Source organism: Chaetodon auriga, chromosome 6 (genome assembly GCF_051107435.1).
Source record: "Chaetodon auriga isolate fChaAug3 chromosome 6, fChaAug3.hap1, whole genome shotgun sequence".
NCBI classification, from domain to species: domain Eukaryota; kingdom Metazoa; phylum Chordata; class Actinopteri; order Chaetodontiformes; family Chaetodontidae; genus Chaetodon; species Chaetodon auriga.
In genome coordinates this window covers 27,712,975-27,740,012 of record NC_135079.1, presented here as the reverse complement: position 1 = coordinate 27,740,012, position 27,038 = coordinate 27,712,975, and the positions used below count along the sequence as shown (strand labels likewise).

The 27,038-nt window shown below is 41.8% G+C and overlaps 2 protein-coding genes across 5 annotated transcripts in view; both read left to right on the top strand.

The window, feature by feature from the left end:
* peds1a (plasmanylethanolamine desaturase 1a) overlaps positions 1-27,038 on the top strand; it is a 61,456-nt gene that overhangs the window by 27,246 nt on the left and 7,172 nt on the right. The window contains exons 2-5 of one of the 2 annotated variants that reach the window (XM_076732315.1): positions 3,134-3,253; positions 3,528-3,619; positions 11,876-12,020; positions 25,103-25,315. In XM_076732315.1, the coding sequence (XP_076588430.1) occupies positions 3,134-3,253; positions 3,528-3,619; positions 11,876-12,020; positions 25,103-25,315 (570 nt within the window). The remainder of the gene's footprint in view (positions 1-3,133; positions 3,254-3,527; positions 3,620-11,875; positions 12,021-25,102; positions 25,316-27,038) is intronic. The other variant, XM_076732316.1, reaches the window with a different exon arrangement.
* On the top strand, positions 12,029-25,110 carry LOC143321733 (uncharacterized). 3 transcript variants are annotated; one of them, XM_076732313.1, is made up of 3 exons: positions 12,029-17,170; positions 17,668-17,720; positions 17,824-25,110. In XM_076732313.1, exon 3 carries the CDS (start codon positions 19,987-19,989, stop codon positions 20,938-20,940), a length of 954 nt encoding a protein of 317 aa, XP_076588428.1. In that variant the 5' UTR covers positions 12,029-17,170; positions 17,668-17,720; positions 17,824-19,986; the 3' UTR covers positions 20,941-25,110. The 3 variants fall into 3 exon arrangements, 2 of the variants coding, with proteins under 2 accessions (XP_076588428.1, XP_076588427.1); XR_013077236.1 differs by having other exon boundaries at positions 12,029-24,154; positions 24,200-25,110; XM_076732312.1 differs by having other exon boundaries at positions 12,029-17,720.

Below are 27,038 nucleotides of genomic sequence, written 5' to 3'. Positions count from 1 at the left end.
ATATGTTTACAGTTTTCTTGCAATTCACCATTAATATTTTCCATAAAGATAAATTATTTCTGTACAAACTTTAGTTGACTTACAGATTTTGTCACCTTCACACCCTACCAGCCTGCATAGGGTAGCTATACTATTTTAGTGGGAGATAACTGTGGGAATGAGAAGCGACATAAAAAAGGGGCTGGTTGGTTTACCAGATACATGCTGAGTTAAACATCAACTCCTAACACAGTTAATTCACCATGTAGCATCAGTTGAAAAATAGGGTGTGTCCCCTGAGTGCATCGATAGTGACTTTAATTCTTCCTTTTGGATTTTAACTCAGGACGCATACCACCATAACTGGAAATTGAAAATTACTGAATGCCGTATACGGATAAGTGGCAAGTCAGATCTCACAGCAATTTCTGCACTCTATATATGTTCATAGTTAGCTAACGCTATGCAGCATTATCGTAAACCTCATATTCATCATTCAATCGTGCAGTGTTATGCTGCTTGTGCTTATCACATACCCTTCATTGTTAGCTGGCATGTTAGCTGTAAATGTTTACAGAGTGGGAGAAATCTTGTGATATTGTTGATGTCCAGCATGATGATGGAGACACTGGGAGATGTGAGTTTGTTTATTTGCTGCTTTGCGAATTTTAAATGAGGAAATCCGCGACTTTCTTTCAAGGGCACAACGGCCAATTGAAGAAAGGGCATGCCAGACTGGGTGTGTGATAGAAACTGCACACAACCACAATCTGGCCGTTTGGCTGTAGTATAATTCATGCCCTTTAGTTATTATATTCGTTAAAATAATGGTTTAGGGAGAAATGTGAATTTGCTTTTTCAGAATTAGAGTTGGAGGTGAAGATAAATACCTTGTACTAGCTTGAAGGCTGCAGCCAGCTGCCAGTTATCTTAGCTCAGTATAAAGACTGGAAACAGGAGGAAACAGTTAACTTGCTTCTCATTAATTAACACATTATATCTCATTTGTTTTAATCTTTTCAAAACTTAGGTGTTGGCCAGACGCCAGGTTGTCACTGTGAGGTTGCCCAGCAACCAGTAGAGAAACCAAGAAACACTGCTCCCAGCCAAGAACACACATAGTCCTGTAAAAGCAAATTTTTGTTTTTACACAATTTTTGTACAGATCCAGGATAGCCCTGTTTCCAGTCTTTTATGCTAAACAAAGCTATCTGATGTAGGCCATCACAGCATCCAAAATAAGCATAAGTACTGGATCATTTTCCTTGTCCCATTACAGTCAACAGTGGAAACAATAGAGTTTTTCAAAATTTGATTTGCAAAGTCAAACTCATTTAAAAGCTGAACTTCCATCTACAGTTGAATTAGCCATCTGCCTCCCTGCAACTTTGATACCATCTATTCTATTTTTAGAAGGTGAAGGGTCACATTTGATGATTCGTTAAGTATCCATAATCACATATTTTAAATCTCCCATGACCTCTTCAGTCCATACCTTATGAGAGGCTGATAGCATATTCATAGTCACACAGGCCTATAGGCACACACACTCACAGGCCTGTGTGCTTTATTAAAAAAACTGTCATGAATATCTTATAGGCTGCTAGTGCCATGTGATACATTAGAATCTGAACACATTAAAGTTTTAAAAGCACATTAGACTGGCAAAGAAAGAAGGATTAGAAGAGGAGTGATGGGGATGAGAGACAAAGAACAAAAGAAAGTGACTTAACAGATCAGTGATGGTTTAGATTTTAGTGCTTTATATTTGTACATTTTTACAATAGTCATACAGACACTTGGCCACTTTTTAAGGCACTGGGACCCCCTTACTCTCATTTTTCAGTGTGCAAGGTTCCAAGGTCAAATTAGCAAATTATAAATATAGAATGTCAATTAGCAACATCCAGTTACACTTAAAATAAAGCTTGCTGAGAACAATAACAAACACACGGTTAATGTTATGAAACTGTCACACTTTGGCTAGGTTTAGGCAATAACCCTACTTGGTTAGGTTAAGGAAAAGATCATGGTTTGCCTTAGAATAAAGGTATTAGTTACATATGTTACTTAGATACATTAACTTCCATATGTTGTGTTATGTTGCTTCATTTACAAAAGAGTTCAACCTTCACTTTTGGTTTCACAATGGACACAAACCTTGGTTTCCTGCATGAAAGTGCTTGGCCCATCCAACCACTTTCTTGTTAGGAATGAGAGCGGGCTGTCATTTGAGTGAGCATGGGTTTATTTTTAAGTGGGTTACATATTCTGTCATCAAATTTCCTGCTTGGGCTGATAAGTCAGATAAGTCAGAACAAAGAAAATTGGCAAAGAAGGTGACAATACAAAGAAATGTAAGTTCATGAAAGATATCATCAAAGTAATAGAAGACTTTGCAGTAGGATATGGTGCCCTGCCATATTAGATGGGCTATAGATGAACAATATGTTCATGTGTTTCAATAATTCAGTATCTCTAATCTTCAGGGTTGTGTGGCTAAAGAGTTTTGAGTTTGACCCTCTTGTCTCTCTCTTATAATATTGATGATCTGTGAGTTTCAATATAAGGGGTTTTAGTTGGTCCCTCTCCCTCTGTCCTCCAGTTAATACTGCTGACCTATGAGTTTGGCCTTATCCCTGCAGAGGCCTACCTCCCATCTAAAACCGCCTGTGTCTGTGTGTCCATGCGGGATTGGTGCTGCGTCAGCATTGGTGTTTCACATATAAGAGGTCATGACCCCACAGCACAGACTACACTTGTCTTCATCTTACTGATTATATATTAACACCTTGAACACACACATACACACGCACACACACATAGTCATTGTGGTTGAATGGTCCTTTGACCCTCAGTAAGAAGTGAGCTGTTCTCCCAGTGGTTGCAGGGACCTCACCCAGGTCATTAATACAACACATCAGAGCCTCAGAGCCAACACCCTCAACTTTGTTTCCATTCTCGTCTTCAGCTTTCTCTTCTCTTCTCTTCTCTTCTCTTCTCTTCTCTTCTCTTCTCTTCTCTTCTGTTTTCAGCTCTTCTCTTGATAATAACAATGCCTTTACTGAACAATATAATCTGTGTTTTGATTTGATGATGCTAAGATAAATAAAATTTGTTTTCCTTACCATTTTGTGCCCTTGTTCCTCTTTAGGTAAGCGGCTGCAGGAGTGGTTGTGTGTGATTCTGTGCCTCTTCCTTTTCATCATCAACTTTTCCTTCCTCCTCCTGCACTTCTCCACAGTTCACATCTACAAGATAATCCTCGGCATTGGTGAGAAAGACCACGATCGCAGAGAAATGACCAAGCTTAGATAAATATATTTTAAAACCACCTATCAAAGTTACTATGAGACAGTTATAAATACATTTTATAAATGTTGGAAATCCTTTTTGTGAATGAGCCAGTGCAGTCCCAAATCATTGTTCTTGTCCACATGAGGGTTTTCTAACATTTGTAGAATTATGTTTTGGTGTTTGCTTGCACATCTAATAACAACGTATGTTATTCCTTTTTCATTGTGTCTGTTTCTGTGGTTGTGTGCCAGTCCTTGGAATAGTGACCGCAGACTTTGCATCGGGTATGGTACACTGGGGTGCGGATACCTGGGGATCTGTGGATATCCCTGTTATTGGCAAGGTGAGCTCACAAACATATACACACACAGACAGTCAGGCTGCCTTAAACCGCTTCTAGCAATTTGCCATTGTTTAGCTATTTTACATAGTAAAGACTCATTTTTGTCACTGTTCTCTGAAATCACTATTTTGCCACAATAACTGGTTCATAGGTAAAATCCCTAGAAATTAGTTACACATTTTTCACCATATATACTATACTATAATATAGTATTTTTCACTGCTTAAATTAATTTTCATCAATAAAACTTTAGTCTTATCAACCATTTGGCTGTCATGCAAATGAATAAGGTATACACCACACAAAAAAAGAAATGACCCATCTATGTCCATTTTTTATAATGGTAATAATATCACTAGTATCACCTATAGTGATAGTAGTATCAGTAGTAGAATGTTTTGATCTAAGTCTTTCATGTTTCATGTTTCAGTGTGCTTTTGAAATAGCAGAAATCAAACCAAAAACACAAGAAAGAAATTGAAAATGGAAAAAAAAAACAATCGTGAAACACCATAACCATAGTGCAGTGTCAGAAAAATGCATCTGAGTGAAGTTAAGTGAAGTGAAGCATAAATGTTGAAAAAAGCAAATAAAATAAAGATTGAAGAAAAATATGAAGGGAAGATTATGTTAAATTTTCTGGCACATAACCCTAAACCATAACTGTAAAACCACAGCTTGTCATTGCTACACTTGCGTTTTTGTGTCGATTAAACAAATGAGATAAACATGGTAATTTCGGGAGCTGGAAGGTGGATTTTGTTATGCTTGGACAGAGCCAGGCTAGCTGTTTTCTCATGTTGACAGAGTTTGTGCTATGTTATGCTAACTGGCTGCTCTTGGTAGCCTCGTATATTTACTGCACAGAGATGAGATGTATCGCTCTTCTCATGTAACTCTCCATGAGAATCAAATAAGCATTTTTCCTGTTACGTTAAACTTTAAAGTGTATCATCCATTGTTTTAACATTTTCGGACAGTACCACACCTTTGGCAGCTGTGTGTTTTTTCTTTTAAAGCTGACTCTTCTTTGACATCTAACTTTATTTTCACAACTGGCTTTCTTTGCTATGTGTTTAAGTCACTTTCTTTAGGACATCAGTTTCATATATGCTTTATTTTTTCACACCAACTGTGACAGTATCTGGTAGCTAAATGGGATTTTTTGCTGTTTTTTTTGCTGTCAAAAATAAAAATGTGATCAAGGCTTCTGAAGAATATATAAGAATATAGTTGATATTTCTGTGATCCAGTGAATTATGGACTACAGACAAGATACTGTACCATACCTCCAGCTCAGTGTCCCCTCTCTCCTGAGGCTGCATCACCATGGCAGCATTGTGGTTACACCTTTTTCCCCCGAGCCAGAGTGACCTGGAAACTAAATGTCATTGTCTCGCAAAGGGATATCACTGTAGACATTAATGTCCATGGCTCCCAATACACACATGACCCACACATCCACACACACACACACACACACACACACAAAAATATACAGACACATGCTATGAATGAGGTTATCCTCATTTCAGCCAATTAGAATCAGCTTGCACAGGTGCAGCTTGCAGATTGGATCATGTGAACTTTGTTTTGATTGGTGGGATGAGAGTTAAGTGTGTGTGTGTGTGTGTGTGTGTGTGTGTGTGTGTGTGAAATATTCATTGATAATTAATTAGTGGAAATGTTGAACCTCACGTGTGTTTTGAGACTTGAAGCATTCTACTTATGACAGTGATTATCATTTATGCTTAACCCATATATTATAAGTATGATTCATAATGTCATAATATTATCTGCTGTTTCATGAAAATTGATGTGATCAGTCACATAAACCTCATAATACTACAACCTGGAAAAGAATGCATAGTATAAAAGTTTATTCCATCCATATATACTATTCGATCATGCAAGTGGTGATACTTTAGTAATAGTAACAATGAAAATAATAATGATCATGTTATGTGTGTATTTTGGAACAAAGCAGTACTCCCTTAAAGACACACACCTAGTGTTATAGTATAGTTCTGACATTAGTTGTTACTAAATGTTTATGCCAGGCGCAACTGGTATAACTGTAATATTTATTCCAGGTGTAACTGTTATACAGCTAACTGAACCAAGTGACATAGCTAATGATCGCTTGCTAATATTTAGAGTTGTCACCTGACACTTGATAAAATGTTTTTTAATGATGCAACCTGTAAAAAAAACATTATTGTATAAAATGAACACACAAAACACAGTCACTGTTACCAAAGAGTTGCAGCATTCAATTTCTGTTAACTGTTTCATTTATTAGCCTCTAAAATGGTAATATTTCACTTAATAAACTATCATGAGTTAATATTTCCACAAAAGAGGCTGCTGTTCAGACTTAGCACAGGTTTGAGATTAGTCCTTTTAATGCAATACAGTATGGCTCTAAATAGAATATTATTGATTGATCTGTTTAATGTGATGAATTCTAATGGTTGATTTTGTTGATTTTGTTGTGATTAGGCTTTAATGTAATATTTTCTGTCAGGCTATTATCCTATCATTGTGTCACATCACTGCTTGTGTAACTTTGAGCCAAATCTATTTTGTAAAGGAGGATTATTTTGTGGCTACATTGTGTTAAAACACATTGTTGTACATGTATTGTGTTGTACCATCAGTAGATGTAAAGACTGATTTTTTTGAGCCTTTTGTGACTTTTTGTGTTCACTGAAGGTAATATATGGCTTGATGTTTATTCATGATGTGGCATTTACTGGGGCTTGGGGTAGTTACTGGGACTAAAAGCACGGCAGTCACAGATTTGCATGTTGTGTCAGACACTGTAGGAGACTCCTAATAAAGACTTTAACTGGAGGACAAGAATGGTCCTTTGCAGAGAGCAGAAGGATGACAGTAGACTAGTGGAAAGTGTGTGTGTGTGTGTGTGTGTGTGTGTGTGTGTGTGTGTGTGTGTGAACAAAAACCAATGCATGCACATTGGTTATGATTTTGTGTGTTCTTTTTGAGACTGAGAAAAAAGCAGGCCTGTGCTTCCTGTTAAGGTTGGTTTGAATATCAAAGACATGCATGATGGAGAACACCTGAGGCTAATAGTGGCAGCAGTTCTAAAGCCAGATGAAGCATTTGACGTCAGTGTCAGCCTTTGTTAGTTGTTTGTTGTCTCTTGTTTTTTGTTGTTTGTGTATGTATGTATGTATGTATGTACATGTGTTTGTCCTGTACCCTGTTGTTGTTATTTCTTTAGACCTCTTTAAAGACCTTGTTCAGATTGTATTACAGACATCATTAGAAGCATTTATACAGACACAACACATATTATAAGGGGATACCTAACTGTCATAACAGTGGGCTCTCATATTATTATTAATAGTATTTCCAGCAGTGAAGGCCACAGAGCAGTAACAGCAGCCACTAGAAATCACTTTCTGTGTCTGATAAAGTCATTTGTTCAGTATGGCCAGTATGGCCTGCAGGACCTGAGGGAAATGTTTGCCAAAAAAGGTCACAAAAGAGACAATTAATATGTTTCATTTTGTAATTTGCACATAAAAAACACTACTTGATTAATAAGCCAAGGAAAAACAAGCCATAATATTGAAAAAAACAAAACAAAACAAAACAAAACAAAACAAAAAAACGCTGACAAAAGCAAAAAAAACCCAACATTTTTGATTTTGCAAATGTAGAAATGTTTGCATATCAGATCCATACCAAGTGCTGTAAATTCTGATGAAAATAAGGTCTCAGTTCTTGCCCTCTTGCACCTTAGTGCAGCATTTGATACCACTGATCATAATATCATAATCATCTTGAAAAGTTGGTTGCTCTCTCTGACCGTCTTGGCCCATTACTGTTCGTAACATCATTACAGAGCACAATGAATGTTTCCATAGTTATGCAGATAACAACTGTATATCTCTGCAGCACCAAATGATGCTGCAACTATAGACTCTAGTACTAACTGTCTCTTGGCAATAAATAAATGAAAGAGTAAGATTTTCTTGAAGTTAAATGAGGACAAAAACTGAAATCCTATTAGTCAGCCCTAAAACAAAAAGAGAAATTTTGTTGATCATTGTGGGAAAAGGAACTCCCTGGATTAAATCTGAGGTTGTGAGTATCCTAGTTGATGGTTTGATCCCTGGCCTCAGCAGTCTGCATGCCAAAGTATCCTTGGGCAAGGTACTGAACCCCCCCAAAAAACTGGCGCCGATGCTGTGCCATTGGTATGTGAATTCATATGTACGTCGCTTTGGATAAAAGCATCTGCTTAATGACTAATTGTAATTGTGAGTCTCACATCAACAAGGTGATGAAAACTTCATTTTGCTACCTTTGAAACTCAGCCAAAGTACAACCATTTACAAATCCAAAAGATACTGAAAAATTGATTCATGCCTTTATTTCAAGATGACTCGACTACTGTAATGCACTAGTTACTGGCCTCCCAAAAAACACGGAGAGACTTCAGCTCATTCAAAACTCTGCAGCTCAGCTATTAAATAGAACCAAGAAGAGAGAGCACATTAGTCCAGTTTTAGCTGCTCTGCACCGGCTTCCTGTAACATTTAGAATTCCTCCTTGTATACAAAGTTGTAAATGGACGAGGACCAAGCTACATTGCTAAATCTCATGTTCATTTGCCTTCAACAACACTGCAATCCTCAGCTGCTGGTTTAGTTGAGGTTCCCAGAAACAGCTGAAAGAAAATCAGGGATGCAGCCTTTGTTAATTATGCCCCTAAGGTCTGGAAAAAAAAACAAAAAAAACTTATCACACATTATTTTTGCATTGCATGCATTGTCTTTATTTTCATCGTTTTTCTATCTTAATTTTTCTATTAGTGTCAAGTGGGTTTTATTCTCCGTCCTTATTTTGCATTAATTTTATCCCTGTTCATATGTTTGTTCTGTCTTTTCCATGTGCTTTCTTTGTTGTAAACTACTTTGAGCTGCAATTCCTGTATGAAATGTGCTATACAAATTAAATTATTGATATTATTATTATAGTCACTATCTAATAAAGGCAAGAAAGAAAGAAATGAATGAAGAAAAAGAAAAAAAAAAGAAATATATTTAAAAAGCCGCTCATGCACTGATTTACATTCTATTTGATGAAATTTCAGAAATTTGCTTAAACTTGCACAACAATTCAATGGACACAAAAATATTGCCTGTCACTGAAAATCTGAGACAATTTTCAACATAGTCACATTAGGGCCAAAATTAACCATTATTGATTAATGCACTGACAATTTTTTCAATCTACATATATGAGAAGCTGGAAATTGTGTTTGGCGTATTGGACATCAAATGTTTGGCATTTTTTCACAATTTTTTGCTTGTAAAAATTACTGAAATGATTAATCACTTATCAAAATAATTGCAGTAACATTTTCAGTTGAGTGACCAATTGACTAATCTATTAATTGAGTTTCAGCTGTAACTGACCTCATTCCGCCAACATTTTTAAAAAAGATATTAATTTTTTCTTACTCCGGTGTGTAAAATCCCAAGAATGAAAATCCAATTCATTATTATGGAGCACATTGTGAAAAAGCACAATCACAACATTCACAATTTCCTCATCATCACGGCCTTTGAAAGGTAATGTTGCTTTGCCTCAAAATGATCTGTAAAACTCTCCCATACTGCACACTGCTATTGCTCGTCTTTAGAAAATGTATATTAATGATTAGCTTTGATTTGAATAGATAAAAGCATTTTCACTCCCAAATACTAACACTTCAACACCAAAAATGGGCCTCCAGGTGGCTGTGCTTCAGTAGGTGGTTGTCCATTTATCAGAAGGTCGGTGGTTCGATCCCTGGCCTAGGCAGTAAAGTGTCCTTCAGGAAGATACTGGACCCCAAATTGCTCCTGATGCTGTGCCATCAGTGTGTGAGTGTTAGCCACCGTATGAATGTGTGTGTGTTTAGGTGAATGCAGACTTGTTTTGTAAAAGCACTGTGAGTGGTTGTCAGACTAGAAAAGCGCTATATAGATTCAGTCCATTTACATGTGCGAGGCTTTGGGTTGTGATGTTTTTTTTAGCCGTCATCATGTCGTCGAGCTTTAATTGGCTCAACAAGGATTTAGTAGTCCTCTAATGACACCACTATGAGGACAAAGTCACGCTCATTAGTTCCCAATCGATTCACATTCACATTGAAATTTGCCAGATGTGCTTACAGTTTAGCCAGCCATGATAGTAGAGGAAGAAAGCATAGACAGAAATATTTGGCCAAAAAAGGGGACAGAAAAAGAAAAACCAACAGAAAGTGAGATGAAAACAGTAGAAAGGTCAGGAGGACAAAAAAAGAAGGGGGTGGAAGGGCGTGTCCATCCAACCAGTGGGACAGCGTTGCTTGCTGGGGCGATAGCCGATGTGAGCTGGTGATTAATGGATGTCGTGCGAGGTGGGCCGTTAAACGGTGTGGGATTAGAGGACATGTAGCCACCGGTGGCCCACCGTTAACTGGGAGCGCTGATGCCTCCTCGCTCGGCACGACCTCCGCAGCTTAGCCAGCCTTTCATCTGGCTGAGGGCTGTGGCAAAAGGAGGAGAGGAGAGGTGGGGGACAGGCAGGCGAGAGCAGAGATGGGTATATAATTGTGCAGATATCAACAGATAGTTTCTGTGTTTGCTGTGGCACCTACCAACAACGTCTGCTGATAGGTGCGTGTGACTGGTTCAAACAGCTATTACAACAATAATGAGTTTTCATGCTGATGCTTACACACACACACACACACACACACACACATACACACACACACACACACAGATGCGCACTGTGAAATACAGATGCAAACCTTCCTTTTTTGCTTTTTCCACAGGGGGAAATAAATTACCTTTATCCTGTGTATGCATGTGTGTGCCTGTTTCTTTTTGTCCTCTTTTGCGCTTCTGAGATTCAGATTCAGTCTTTCATTTGAGACCCCCATGCTTTCACAGACAGGTGTCTGCCTCTGCACAGTGCAGGTGGGGTTTGCAAGTGTGTGTGTGTGTGTGTGTGTGTGTGTGTGTGTGTGTGTATGTTTGTGTTTGAAGCTCATATTTTTTTTTGAGTTTGTGTGGGGTGTCCATGGGTCATTTATGCTTATGAGTGTGTTTCAGCGAGCCAACTGCTGTTCTGTGGTTTATTAGGATGCTGGATATGAGCTGTGGTGTTGCGCATGGTGCTCGGCACTGTACTGCTGAGTCGGGGTGTGTGCGTGTGCTTGTGTGCATTTGATCTGCATTTCTGTAAAGACCGTAAACAATGCTTTCCAGTGCTTTTCTTGTGTTACAATTCGAAGTGAATGTAAATTAAGTAGAAAATCTACCAGTTTTTGCGCCTATTGTTGTTTATCACATCAGTTCTATTTAGTGAAAACTAGATATTTGTAAGTGTAACTGAGAGAACAAAGCCAGAAACTGAAGAAAATTTGCTGTTTCCTAAATGACTGCATTTGGCATTTCAAATAGAATTTCTAATGCAAACCAAATAAAGACACGGCCTCTCAGATGTCAAATGATTTCAAAATATAGCTATTATCGCTGTTGCAGAATTGATGAGGTTAGAGAAACAATTTGAGTGTGGATCAGTTAAGTAAATGTTGATTGTACAATGACTACAGAAAAAGGACACCATCAGTGTTTAGATTGGTTCTCTGTAAGCTTCGCTTTTACTCAGCAGTTCTGTCTACTACTGAGTACGATCTCCTGGTGGGATGAAGGCTTAATTTGTGGCACAAAAGAAGGGTCATCAACCACACTCGATCCAGTCGATCTACTCGTTCATATGAAAAATCATTGGACAGAGCAGATGTTATCAGTGTCTTTTCGTAAAAACATAACATGAAACGAACCCAGTTTGCTTTTCTCAAGACATGCTAAAGAATTTACTACTATTACTTAGAATTTCTATCTGTCTCATGCAAATCATGAGACATACATGTCTCATGATTTCATGTAATTTCGTCTGTATGGAATAAATAAAAAAAAAACTTGTGCTTTTTCTCCCAATGTTTTCTCCTCTCCCTCAACCCCTGATACCAACCCCTAATGTAGTTATAAAACTATGTAAGTGGTATAAAATTAGAACAATTGCACTTTACTTCTTCAGTGAACATGCTTATTTCTCCTCTCTCTCTCTCTCTCTCTCTCTCTCTCTCTCTCTCTCTCTCTCCCCCTTTCTCCCCCTATCTCTACCTATCTATCTATCTATCTATCTATCTATCTCTGTCTCCCTCCCTCCCTCTCTCTCCAGGCATTTATTCGTCCATTCAGGGAGCACCACATCGATCCAACCGCCATCACTCGACACGACTTCATTGAAACCAATGGCGACAACTGTATGATCCCCATCCTACCACTGGCTCATATGGCTTACAAGTTCCTCACATACACACCAGGTAGCACACACAGAATTTAATTTCCTCCACAGGCTATATAGCACAGAAAGCACACACATACACTAGTTAAGCACATGCATGTACAGTCCCTGAAAAAAATTGAAATGTACACATGGCGTATGAAGAAGGAAGAGGATTCTTTTTATGATCGCTTGTGAGTGGGAAGCTCTGGGGCGTAACACCTGCAGGGGTGCGAACTACCCCACAAGATGTCACTCCCACTGCACAGATGCTCCACCACAGCAGTGGGAATTGTGAGTGTAGCAACATACGTAGATGTGATCCCTCAGTGGCTTCCCAGTGACAAACACCGCCAACCGGCTTACTGTCACATTGTAATGCTGTGATGTGACTGTAACAGCCTTAGAAGGTAGACTTTATACGGTTTGAGAAATTGTTGCTGTGGCTTAGTGTTACAGGATGCCAGAGGTAACACAGACTCTGGCTTAAGTGAGTCCACTGATAATAGGAAAGCATGGGGCAGTTTTGCTGTAATCATGTCCATTGATCTTATGAGCAGGATGAGAGTGACTGGAGGGGGAAGATCAGCAGGAGAAACAGAGTAACCTGTTATTGAGGAGGTGACATCTCCACCTGTCATGGCTGCCTTTCAGCTTGAGCCAAAAAGTCAATGATGGGCTGAGAGGTGGAGGGAGGGGAGCTGACATCACTTAGCTGGGGTTAAGGGATAGATTAGCTGGGGTTTTATGTTGTTAAGGTCTTCACAAGCATCATGGATATGTTCATTTAAGTCATGAAGACACCATTTAGCTCACTATTTACTCAGATGTAAAATCTAAACATATGCTGCCATGTTACCTCTTTAACCAAATGATATCATGTTACAGTGGAAGGAAAGGATGATCCCAGCATTATAGGAAAATCATAAACTTTTTTTGTTGTTGTTTTTTTTTGTTTTTTGTTTTTTGGCACCAGATGCTGATAGCAAAATTTAACAGTCCAATGTTCTTGACCAGACATATGTGCATGTTATAGTTATGATTTCTATGCATTGTACTCTCCTTTCCGGGGTGCTACTATGTGGTGAAGACAGGGCTCTGTCTAATAACAATTTTTGAAACTTCTTGTAATTTGTAATTTTAGCCATGCCTGCGGCTTTGTCAAGAATGAAGTAACTAATAACTATTTGAAGGTTTGCAGTGAAATTTTGCACAGGGGTTCATGGCTTTCAGATGGTAAAGAACAAATTAATTTGGTCCTCCTCGGCATCGTTGAAAAATAAATTCAGTAGTTACAAACAAAACAGCGCTGTCAGCCCATTGGAATTGTTTAAAGTGGAACTGACAGCAGAGGTGACTATATTTGTAACACTTCCAGTCAATATTAACACATAATGTGCATTGATTACTATGTATCATTGACTACACTTATATTCCAAATTTTTTGGGACTCCATTAATCAGTTTTACTGTATTAATATTGGAAGGAAAGGGCACAACTCTCATAACACATAATACATTTGCAACAGTAGTGAAAGTAACTAATCATGTGCTGTACTTAAGTACAATTTTGAGGTCCTTAAGTATAATTTTGAGGTACTTGTACTTTGTTCTAATGTGTAATTAAGACATTCACATAAACATGTATGTGAATATCAGCTGATCAGTTTATGCCAAAAAGAAATTTGATCAATAATCCAAAAAACAAGACAACAAATTGCAATCAGCACAAAATTGTCTTATGGAATACATCCAGGGAGAGGGTGGATATGTTTGTCCTGGAATGGACAGTCTTCAAAGAAATTCATTCGACCTCATACAGGGAGAGAAGAATGGCAGGCCGGGAAAGGCACACAAGTGTTCAAAATAGTGAGCATCTCCATACACACACACAAGAATCACAGAGTCAAATGCTTATCCAGACAATGATAGCAAAAACATTTAAACTCCATGCCACAAGTAATTGTACAGTTTCAGGATTTTTTTGTTGAGAGCATTTTACTGCCAAAAACAGACCATTTCACAGGCACCAGAGGAAACCAGGTCTTCAGTTGAGTTGAGCCTGTCACTGAGAATTGGAAGGTGTAAAGAAAGATGAAATAGTGTTAAAGTTAATACATTAAAGAGCACAAATACACATCAAAAGTCAGTGTTTTCCAAACATTGCCATGAGGTTGAGATTACAGAAGTGAGAGTACACATCTACTGGTAGGTCCATAAGTATTTCGACATTGGCACGATTTCTTTATTTTGGGTCTGTACTCGGTAAGTACAGAATCTGAAGTTCAATAATGGCTATGGACTTCAAGGCTAACTCTTGTTTTAATTTGTGGGTATTTTCAGATGCATCAAGTAAACCATGTTGTAGTTCTAACCATTTGATTGCCAGTTTCTGAGGATCACAAGTTATTGGACAAGTTCCTATGAACTTAAATAAAATGGTCACTTTTAATACTTGGTTGCATATTCTTTGATTTTGGTGACCAAATAATAAATACCCTCATATTGAAAGTCTGCACTTTATCCAGTGTGCTGAAGGGCAGAGTCCAAAATACATACAAACATTAATTTGGTTGGTGTGGTTTTGTTACAGTTTTTTGAGGCACCACACATCCTAAAGGGAGCATGCAGTGGAATCCTTGAGTTGAATCTAGCTATTCAGTTTTAATGTTGCCTATAATGTTCAGGGTTTTTTTTTTCTTTTTAATGATGCCATAGTGGTGTTAATTTAATTACATGTTTTAACATTGAAGTGTTAAGACATGTTTCTATAGCCTCTGTAGCTCAAATTCATTGTATGTCACATGTAAATGGGCTGTTTTGTGCTTTTCTTGTCTTACTAACCACTCAAAGAATGCAGCACAAGCGAGCATTCACCCATTCACACATACGTCCATTGCTGGCACAGCATCAGGGGCAATTTGGGGTTCAGTATCTTGCTCAAAGACATGGGGAGGAGCCAAAGGGGGCAAGGGATTGAACCGCAGACCTTCTGATAAGTTGACGAACTCTCTACCGCTGAGCCACAGCCGCCCATGTACTCTATTTACATGTTTGCAGAAATGCCTAAGAGAGCTTGTCTGGGTTGTTGTTGGTGGGATATGTTATTTGCACTCCACTATTCTTTAAATAATATTTCTGTGAAGCCTATGAGCATATATACAGTTTCCAGTTTATTCAGTACACCAAGCTAAAACTAATGCAGTCTACATAAAATACAACCATTGACTACATTCATGAGAGGTTACGTTAAACATACATTCAAGTATAAAAAAAACATCTAATCATTTTGTCATCTTACCAGTGAGCATGCTTGGGAAACCCTGAAAATGAATCGAAATGAATGAACACATCAATTGTAGGAAGATGATAAAAAGAATTCATACTGAGAATTCTGATACAAATGGAAAGAATGTAAAGAAGTTTTATACATCAAGAAAAGGAGAGGCGCAAATGGGAAACTTGCAAAGGTCAACTGCTTGTCTGCAACAGGGACCAGCGAACGGGGGTGAGGGAGGGAAGATTAGAGGGGGGAAGCAGTGGTGAGGTTTGCTTGTAGGTGACATCCATGCCTGTCATGTCACACACCACAGGCAGTCAAGAGGTCACAAGACAGATAGGGAGGGAGGCACTGACATCTACACCTGTCATATCTGCACCTTAAGAGGTCACTGCTAAGAGTTTGAGACAGAGGGTGAGAGTGCATGCAGAAGAGAGGGAGCAGTAGAGCGTGGGGGGTGAGGGTGGCAGAGGGTCGTGTAGCGTTAAGATGACATCTAAACCTGTCATGTCAAGCTCCTCACAGTGTGAGGCGGTCAACGGACAAAGACAGTGGTAGATGGAAAAAGCTGAAAGCTGTGAGGTGACATTTCCAGCTGTCATGTCTGCACTTGAACTAGGGTCAAGAGATCGATGTGTTAACCTAAGAGAGGGAACCGAGGATGGAGGTAGGCTGAGACAACAGCTGTAAGTCATAGAGACAGAAAAACTCAAGTGAATAACAAGAGTTAGTGGTGTGACAGATGGGCTGTAGCAGAAAAAATGGACGTAATTCAGACTTGAGAATCTGCATCAGCATCTGAATCCAAATGCTGCAGTAGTAGCCAGGTTTAAGGCTATTTCAGGCTGTTTTCTTGCACCATGTTACTGGAAACTTGGGCTCAGGACGGGGACAACATAGCAAAATTTGTGAGCTGCACAGTGTGTATAACTGACTGGGTGAATTACACAGCTCGAAAGGAAGATTGAAACGTTGTATTAAATAACACTGGAGCAGCTACTGTACGAGGTTGCTGAAAAGGGACAGGATGGACGGGATTATATTATCTGTAAATCCATGGCATGGATTTGCTGACATGTTGCCCTGGATGTATCCTAACGCCACTGGACCAGCTGCTGAGGCTCCCAAACCAGCCTTCCCTAATGACAACTCTTACTGGCACAGCACCGGCACCAGACCGAAAGCAACTACTCCACTCAGGATCTGGTCTACTGTCATCCACAGCAAAGGCAAATCCAGCAAGAAATCAAATAAGAGTGCATCAGTACTCACTCCACTACCTGAACACTCACTGCAGTACAGACAGGGGCGGACTGACCATCTGGCATAGCGGGCATTTTCCCCGGTGGGCCGACGTGCTATTTGGGCCGACAGTCGACCACTATTTTTTTTTTTTTTTAACTTTAAATAACTTAAATATTGGTCTGACTGGCCCATAAAACCAGACAGTTGATCAGCGGCCCGATTGACATTCGGCTGGCCCAGTCACATCGTTAAACACCAACCCCTTTCGCTTTGGTCCTGCCGGCATAATGCATTTGGCAAGAAAAAAAGTCAGCGCAAGAGTTTGTTCATAACCACCAACCGGCCCTCGACACACACTGGTCTGCGGCCCATAGGTTATTTTCTTCACTGACCCATGACGGGGCTCACCTCGCCCAATCATGTCATGAAACACTTCCCCTCTTTTGCGTCGGTAACGTAACCTGTTAGGATCTTCGAAAATGGCGAGAAAACGAAAAGGAGTTGCAGAGAAACTGTGAGACAAGAAGAAGCTGGCTCTTCAAGCCAACACTGCCAAATGCACAAAAATTTCTGATATGTTTGCCACGGCAGGGGCCTTCATCAGCTCCCGTGGCCGATGACGGTGGTGGTCGCGACATTGAACAGGGACATGCAGTAAAACCTGCGGTAAGCTGGACTGCTTTCAGAACACTTGTAATGTAACACTGACTACTCTCTCTCGCTCTCTCTCTCTCTCTCTCTCTCTCTCTCTCTCTCACACACACACACACACACGCAGGATGCCTTCACTTGTTTGTTATAGGAAGAGTCCTTTAGGGGATGACTTCACTTGCATCCCTTTTCCTTGGTAAGTTCATAGTTAATGTAATGCAAAAGACACAGATGATCCTCTCATTCACTTTCTATCTGTCACACACATACAGAATGATGTGTTCTTTTTTAAGGATTTGCCCAAGTTCACAGGCCTTCTTTATTCAGCACTGCTTTGTCTGGAAAACAGTGATAATCAGATCAATCAACCATGTCTATTATTTCTCTTTCTCTCTCCCTCATTCATGTGTCATCATCCCTCTTAAGTTTTCAGTATCTACACTGCTATTTTTATTTTGAAGATTGACCAATAATTAAATCTCTCTCTCTCTTTCTCTCTCAAACATACATAGACAGAATTCAAAGTTCATTCAGGAGTTCAGCTACATTCATCCTTTTGGACTGGGTAAGTTCACAATTTATTGAGGACTACTCTTGGAAGAGTTAGCATCTGATCCATCATTTCTCATTTCTATTCTTTTTCTTTTCTTCCTCCCTGAAACACATAGGTACACCCAATAGGAAGAATTCTGCTTAAAGATCCATTACTGTGATGGAGTGGTGGAGTATAATTTTTTGTAGTGTTAATAAATTACACTTTTCGGAAGTATTTAATGTGTCCACTGATTCCCGTTAACTCATTGCATGGCTTAAGGTACGTGGTTTTAAAGAGTTGCACAGTTGGTATGCACATTTAAGAGACTGAAAAGACCAAAGAGGCATGTGTTATTGAATGTGGTGGGCCGGTCTGGTCCAAAATGCCAGAGTCGATTTTTTGTCTCAGTCCGCCCCTGAATACAGGTATGACCCACTGACTGAGCGACGAAAGGTGTGATAATACTAATAATGTTGAACCCAGGGAAAGACCCAAACCCAAGAAATAGCCCCAAAACCACTGCTAGGCCGAGGGTCAGAAGGATTATTGTGAACTCCCCTTCCGATATGCCAAGGTGGTGCCAATTGTATTAGCTCTACACCTGCTAAGCCAGATACCATTCTGATCAGGGACTTCATTACAGATTATCATTCATGCTGGATCCTTTGACATTGTGTGAAGGAAAACTGGCTCAGAAGTTCTGAAAAGTCTTTTGCCCGTTACTGATGAAACTGAGCCACTGTGAATCATAACATGTTAGGGGGAAAGGAATGGAATTTTTCAACAGACTCCTTGCCCTGAAACATGGCTGACATTGGCATTGGCATGCCTAATGCCTAGGTTTTTTGACAATTTTAATCATTTTGGAAATGTAAAGACCACCTCATGCTTTTGGTTGGTATGGTAATAAATCAAATGCACAGAGAAGCACGCAAAGTCCAGCACACACGGACAGTCTATATCTCTTAATCCTCACCTGACACTTTGCTCCACATTACTCAAGGCATTTAGCGGATGTCTCTGGCCCAATCAAAAATCCAACGCCTCCCTTCCCCCTCTTTGTCACAGTCCACTAAGGACCCAACTTTCCCCCTCCCCAGTTCACCAATCAAGGAATTAGTTAAACCTGCCACACTGAAGCTCAGTCAATTTGATGAACTGTTAAACAACAATAACCACAGACACCATTACTCAGGTGTCTAATAAGATAAGATAGACTTTATTTATCCCACAAATGGGGGGAAATTCACAGACAGAACCCATGCCGCTTCATTAAGCATACTGGTGATCTAACAGCCACTCTGATGGTCAAACACATCATAGCAATCACAGACCATCTAGTATCTGTCTCAGTAGTCTTACATTTATCAGTGTTCAGCCACAGCCAGTCACTTTTCCTGTCACAGAATCCCCACAGCTAAAGCTACCTCTTTATAATGTCAGGTCATTGGCTAAGAAGTCTTTTTGGGTTAATGATCTTATAACTGAAAATAATTTGCATTTCAGTTTAAAGTTGAGACAGCACTACTGGTGTGGCAACACTGATGGAGGCTTGTCCTCCAAATTATAATTTTTGTCAGTCAGGCAAAATAGGAAAGGAGGAGGAAGCATTGCAGTCATTTTTCTACACAGTGTGTGTATGTAATGACATTGACCTGGGTGAATTTACATTATTTGAATATCTTGTGAGTGCCTGGTGGTCAGGTCTTTGCCCATGGGACCCGGCTGGGCGCAGCCCGAAGGAGCGACGTGGGCCCGCCTTCCTGTAGGCCCACCACCCGCAGGAAGGATCAGAAGGGGCCGGTGCTTTGTGTTATGGGTGGCAGTCGTGGGCGGGGGCCCTGACGACCCAAACCCTGGATGACGACTCTGGCTATGGGGACATGGAATGTCACCTCGTTGGGGTGAAAGGGCCAGAGCTAGTGCGGGAGGCTGAGCGGTACCGGCTAGAGATAGTTGGGCTCACCTCCACGCACAGTCTGGGCTCTGGAACCCAACTCCTTGAGAGAGGCTGGACTCTCTTCTACTCTGGAGTTGCCCGCGGTGAGAGGTGGCGAGCTGGTGTGGGCTTTCTTATAGCCCCCAGCTCAGCCGTCATGTGTTGGAGTTCTCCCCGCTGAGCGAGAGGGTCGCTTCCCTGTGCCTTCGGGTCGGGGATAGGTCTCTCACTGTTGTTTTGGCCTACGGGCCAAACAGCAGTGTAGAGTACCCGGCCTTCTTGGAGTCCCTGGGGGGGGTACTGGAAAGTGCTCCAACCGAGGACTCCATCGTTCTGCTGGGGGACTTAAATGCTCACATGGGTAGCGACAGTGTTACCTGGAGGGATGTGACTGGGAGGGACGGCCTCCCCGATCTGAACCCGAGCGGTGTTCTGTTATTGGATTTCTGTGCTAGTCACAGTTTTCCCATAACGAACACCATGTTCAAGCATAAGGATGTCCATCAGTGCACATGGCACCAGGACACCCTAGGCCGGAGGTCAATGATCGACTTTGTAGTTGTATCATCTGACCTTCGGCGGTATGTCTTGGACAAGTGGGTGAAGAGAGGGGCTGAGCTGTCAACTGATCACCACCTGGTGGTGAGTTGGATCCGCTGGCAGGAGAGGAAGTGGGACAGACTTGGCAGACCCAAATGTACTGTGAGGGTCTGTTGGGAACGTCTGGCGGAACCCGCTGTCAGGGAGGTCTTCAACTCCCACCTCCAGGAGAGCTTCGACCAGATTCCGAGGGAGGTTGGAGACATCGAGTCCGAATGGACCATGTTCTCCACTTCCATTGTTGATGCAGCCATCTGTAGCTGTGGCCGTAAAGTTGCCGGTGCCTGTCGTGGTGGCAATCCCCGAACCCGGTGGTGGACACCGGAAGTAAGGGATGCCGTCAAGCCGAAGAAGGAGTCCTATCGGGCCTGGTTGGCTCATGGGACTCCTGAGGCAGCTTACGGGTACCGGCAGGCCAAGCGTGCGGCAGCTCGGGCGGTTGTAGAAGCAAAAACTCGGGTCTGGGAGGAGTTCTGGGAGGCCATGGAGGAGGACTACCGGTTGGCCTCGAGGAAATTCTGGCAAACCATTTGGCGCCTCAGGAAGGGGAAGCAGCTCTCTGTCAACACTGTTTACAGTGGAGGTGGGGAACTGTTGACCTCAACTGGGGATATTGTCAGGCGATGGAAGGAATACTTCAAGGATCTCCTCAATCCCACTGTCATGTCTTCTGTAGAGGAAGCATCACCTGGGCTGAAGTCACTGAGGTAGTTTGAAAGCTCCTCTGTGGCAAAGCACCGGGGGTGGATGAGATCCGCCCTGAGTATCTCAAGTTACTGGATGTTGCAGGGCTGTCCTGGTTGACACGCCTCTGCAACATCGCGTGGCAGTCAGGGACGGTGCCTCTGGACTGGCAGACTGGGGTGGTGGTCCCTCTGTTTAAAAAGGGGGACCGGAGGGTGTGTTCCAACAATCGGGGGATCACACTCCTCAGCCTCCCTGGGAAAGTCTATTCCAGGGAACTGGAGAGGAGAATCCGGCCGATTGTCGAATCCGGATTCAGGAGGAACAATGCGGTTTTCGTCCTGGCCGTGGAACACTGGTCCAGCTTGGGAATGTGCCCAACCAGTCCACATGTGTTTTGTGGACTTGGAGAAGGAATTCGACTGTGTTCCTCGTGTCATTCTGTGGGAGGTGCTCAGGGAGTATGGGGTTGAAGGCCCTCTGCTGAGGGTTGTACAGTTCCTGTACAACTGGAGCAGGAGCTTGGTCCGCATTGCCGGCAGTAAGTCGGACCTGTTCTCGGTGCATGTTGGACTCTGCCAGGGCTGCCCTTTGTCACTGGTTCTGTTCATTATTTTTATGGACAGAATTTCTAGGCGCAGCCAGGGGCCAGAGGGGGTTTGGTTCGGGAGCTGGCAGATTTCCTCTCTGCTTTTTGCAGATGATGTTGTCTTGTTGGCTTCCTCGAGCCAGGACCTTCAGCATGCACTGGGGCGGTTCGCAGCCGAGTGTGATGCAGCTGGGATGAGAGTCAGCACCTCCAAGTCCAAGGCCATGGTTCTCGACCGGAAAAAGGTGGCTTGCTCCCTCCGGGTTGGGGGAGAGTTCCTGCCTCTGGAGTTTAAGTATCTTGGGATCTTGTTCACGAGTCGCTGCTCCTCCACATCAAGAGGAGTCAGCTGAGGTGGCTCAGGCATCTCTATCGGATGCCCCCTGGACGCCTCCCTAAGGAGGTGTTCCAGGCATGCCCCACTGGAAGGAGGCCCCGAGGAAGACCCAGGGCACGCTGGAGTGACTATGTCGCTCGGCTGGCCTGGGAACGCCTCAGGATCCCCCCGGATGAGCTGGAGGAAGCGTCCAGGGAGAGGGAAGTTTGGGCGTCCCTGCTCAGACTGCTGCCCCTGCGACCCGGTCCCTGATAAGCGGGAGAAAATGGATGGATGGATGGATGGATGGATGGATGAATATCTTGCTCGTGAGCTCAAAGCAGAATTATCAGTGCTCATCATTACATTGAATGGCCATCAAGATATTTATTGCTATTTATGCAGGAATTCTGAGAGCGAATTGCACTTGGTATCACTAGATATGACAAATTAATCATGAATGGAGACCTGAATATTCAAATCAACAAAAAGAATGACTCCAAAGCAAAAGTAAGATGAAACCACTCACCAGCTGTTCCAAGTTCTGTAATATAATGAGATCATTTGAGTCACACAGCTATGATTGCTCTGTAAATGACATGGTTGAACATTTTAACAATACCATGCCATCTCTTTCTCTTTCGCTGCAGCAAATTGTGAAGAACTTGCATTATTTATTTTTTTTATTCTTCAATAACAAAATAACCTCCAACAAAACATGTAAACACAAATGACCACAGCAAACCATGTCAAAAAAGATGTAACCTTCAGAAAATTCACCTGTATTATTATTAATATTGTTATTTCAAGAAATTATGCACTTAGCTGTCCCTATGTATGAGTCCTGTCCTATGAGTCCACATTTGTCACGTCAACTTACATCAGCCATTTCCCAGGCACCATTTGCCTCTCCAAGTGTTCATTTTATAGCTGTTGGCATAATTTAGGAAACATACTTATAATTCATAAATACTTATGTCAAGGTGATAAAGATACCTTTATTTTCAAATTTTTTCAACAGAGATTTAATTGTCAGTGTTCAATGGGGGAATCAATGAGGGAAGGCACAGTGACGTCAGTTAGTTTAACTATTGTAGCTTATCATATTGAAGGGACATTAAATTGTTATAGAAAATAACTTCATACACACACCCAGATTACACGGTTCTTTCTGAGGGAGAGCTTTATTAGTACTAAATACAAAGGCAGTAACCACTAACTGAGCAAATTAACTAATGACACATACACACAACTAAGAACTACTACACATACAAGTCAATGAACAAATTAATGTGACCATGAATAAGCGAAATGCTATGATGAATAAATACAAAGAATACAGTGATGAACAATTAATAAATTAATGATTGAATGGCTGAATTTGTGAATGCAGCAACATACCAAATTTGTGAACGTTTTCAAGTAAGACAATTAACTGGTTAAAAGGGAAAATAACCAGCGAATTCATCTATCCTTTTTTTTATATTACTGCATGAGTAATTACTGCTTTGTGTACTCTTATTACAAGTTTCATACATTCTTATGATTGTGCTTATATACTTCAGTAACATTCCCAATGCAAGAATTTTGATGGTAAGAGCATTTCTTCTCCAATGCAGTTTTGGGGCTCTTGTCAAAGTAAAGATTATAAATACTTCCTCCCTACTGGTGACACCAAAGGTAAGGGAATGATTCAGTCTCATTGTTGTGCCCTAGACACTCTCAGCTGCGGACGGGGTGCAGGTCAGAAGTGGCACAGGATTGTTGGCTTGAGTTCTGGTCATAATCTTCTTTTCATGTGGCTATCTGATTTGTGTTATTATCAATTTTAAGTTTTCCTCCTGTTCAATTTTCACTTGCTTGTTATCTGGTCACATTAATTTTTACTTGAGCACTTATATGGAGGACTATATGTCCCAGGATTTTGGCCAGGTTCTTGTCCGTCAAAATTTTACTCTGAGCTTTGTTTATAAACTCCTGAGTGTTTTGTATTTTTCCAAGTAAAGGGGTTTCTTTGAAATGGGGAAAGTAATTCATGACTGTGTGTAGCTCCGTGCACAGAAGAAGTCTAATAACTTGTGTATTCAGTTGCACTGAGGATGTGTTTAAAACTGTCCCACTCTCAGATAAAGACCTCTTGTTTAAGGGTTTAAGACACAGAGAGAGGAAGGGGTTAACCACTGAGACATGACCATGGCCTGTGACAATGCCATTTTTCACATATACTGTGTCAGCATTCCTCCTTCCCAGGTTTCAGAAATACTGAGGTAGTCCATGTTTGAGTCAGACAATAAACAAATCTGTTTGCTCATTGAGGTAATACTTCTGATGTTCAGGTGTCCACCAAAAAGTCCTCTCAATTTCCACATGTGATATTCCAGGAGTAACTGTCCCGTATTTAGTTGACCTGCCTTGGAAAGCAGGAGCATCATGTGCAGGAAGCCAAGCATCTTTTAAAGCAGGGCAGTCAATCTCGGTTCTGTAGATCCAATGGTCTGTTTACATACCATGGCCTGTTCATGGTGCAGAACAGAGAAATAGATTGCAAAAAAGCCCAGCAGGTTGTGGTGGAAACTTTCACAACAAGCATTTACTGGACATGTACAAGTACATGGACAGTTTTTACCCAGACAGACACAAGTAGTGCAGATTTTTAATTATCTCACTTTAGACACAAGTTAGACTCATTACACTGAACTGAAGATTTTTCTCTGGTCTCTGTTCCCCAGCCTCCAACTCCAACTCCACCATCTTCTGAATATCACATACTAACATTTGTAGGAATGAGGTGTAGTTCTTTTAGAATATGTGAGTGTAGTTGCAGAAGCTGTTTAAAAAGGTAATGTGTGCATGTGTGGGTGTGGGTGTTTATGTATTGTTTGGGGGGTTTGTGATCACAGTCTGTGATTTTTGTAAGACATTGAGATTCAGTGCTCTTCTAATATTATGTTTTGTTACATTACAGGCTATTTTGTCCTCTTTCCTCATCATCCTGCTTGTCTGTCTTTGTCCTCTCTTCCTCTCTCCCCTGCCACCACTCTTCCCCATCTCTCTCTCTGTCTCATCTTTTCCCCCCAATCCTCATCCTCCCCCTCAGTCTCTTCATCTCTCCAAGGCTCCTGCCAGCATCCTCTCTGTGGGAGTACTACTCCTTCATGCTGGCCCCCTTCATTACACTGAACAGTTTGATCAATTATTCTATTATTACTTTCATCTCTTTCTTTCTCTCTCTTTCTTTCTTTCTTTCTTTCTTTCTATGTAAATGTCTGTCTTTCACTTTTCAGAGACCTTGGTGGAGTCCTATCCCTGGGACTGCTACGTCTTTGCCCTGGCGGTTTTTGTGACGCTGACCAATCAAATTCATAAGTGGAGCCACTCCTATTTCGGCCTCCCACGCTGGGTCACGCTGCTCCAGGATTGGCATCTGGTGTTGCCACGGAAACACCACCGCATCCACCATGTCTCACCACATGAGACATACTACTGTATTACTACAGGTAAGAACTGCTGTTATCTTGACAAGTGAATAACATGTCTAGTCATCAGTTTTTCAGTGTCAAGTCAAACACGATTACATAAATAGAAGGCAAAAGCAAGTATAAACTAGAAGTAATTCATAGAAATAAATAATTGGTAAGTAATCCCTAAAGATGATGGCTGGAATACTACCTTTTGAGCTACCTTAAGCTCCAACTTGCAGAAGTGTGTGCTTATTCGCAGCCCAGGGTGAGTTACAACAATGACAAACCCTGGTCCACAGCCAAACTCAGACAGCGAAGGTTGGCAAAGGAAGAGGCCTTCAGGAGTGGGGATAAAGACAGGTTCAAAGAGGCAAAGTACAAGTTTAGCTAGGCAGTGAAAGAGGCTAAACGACTGTTCTCAGCTATGGACTCTGCATCTGTCTGGAAAGGGCTCAGGCAGATCACCAACACCAAGCCTAAAGCCCCCCACTCCATCAATGATTGACGTCTAGCCAATGGCCTGAGTTCTACTGCCGCTTTGAAAGACAAAGGGACAGTCCAGCAACCATCCCCCACAACACCTCCCAACAGCTCCAGCTCCAGTCATCTCCACCAATGCCCACCTTAAAGGTCCCCCCTCCCCCTCCCCACCCACCTCAGCGATTAATCTTTACATCCATGAGAGGGACATCAACAAACTCTTCAGGAGACAGAACCCCCGGAAAGCAGCTGGACCGGATTCTGTCTCCCCATCCGCCTTGAAGCACTGCACTGATCAGCTGTCTCCAGTCTTCACAGACATTTTTAACACCTCACTGGAGACATGTCACGTGCCAGCCTGCTTTAAGTCTTCAACCATCATCCCTGTTCCCAAGAAGCCAAGGACCACGTCGCCCTGACCTCTGTGGTCATGAAGTCCTTTGAGCGCCTTGTGCTCTCACACCTCAAGGATATCACCGACCCTCTCCTGGACCCCCTGCAGTTTGCCTACAGAGCCAACAGCTCTGTAGACAATGCAGTCAACTTGGCCCTCCACTTCATCCTCCAGCACCTGGACTCTGCAGGAACCTACGCTAGGATCCTGTTTGTGGATTTCAGCTCTGCTTTTAACACCATCATCCCAACTCTGCTTCAGGAGAAGCTCTCCCAGCTGAGCGTGCCTGACTTCACCTGCAGGTTGATTACAGACTTCCTGTCTGACAGGAAACAGTGCGTAAAGCTGTGGAAACACGTCTCCGAAGCAAAGACCATCAGCACCGGATCCCCCCAGGGCTGCGTTCTTTCTCCTCTGCTCTTCTCTCTGTATAGAAACAGCTGCATCTCCAGTCACCAGTCCGTCAAGCTCCTGAAGCTTGCGGACGACACCACCCTCATCGGACTCATGTCTGATGGGGACGAGTCCGACTACAGGTGGGAGGCTGACAACCTGGTGACCTGCTGCAAACAGAACAACCTAGAGCTCATTGCTTTAAAGACAGTGGAGATGGTTATGGACAACAGGAAGAACTCAGCCTCACCTGCCCCCATCACCCTCTGTGACTCCACTATTGACACTGTGGAGTCTTTCCATTTCCTGGGAACTATCATCTCCCAGGACCTCAAGTGGGAGCCGAACATCAGCTCCCTCATCAAGAAAGCACAGCAGAGGAATGTACTTCCTACAGCAGCTGAAGAAATTCAGTCTGCCAAAGACAATGATGGTGCACTTCTACACAGCCATCATTGAGTCCATTCTCACCTCCTCCATCACCATCTGGTA

Coding starts and splice junctions, on each gene's coding strand:
- LOC143321733 (XM_076732313.1), top strand. CDS start 19,987: ATGGGTAGCGACAGTGTTACCTGGAGGGATGTGACTGGGAGGGACGGC.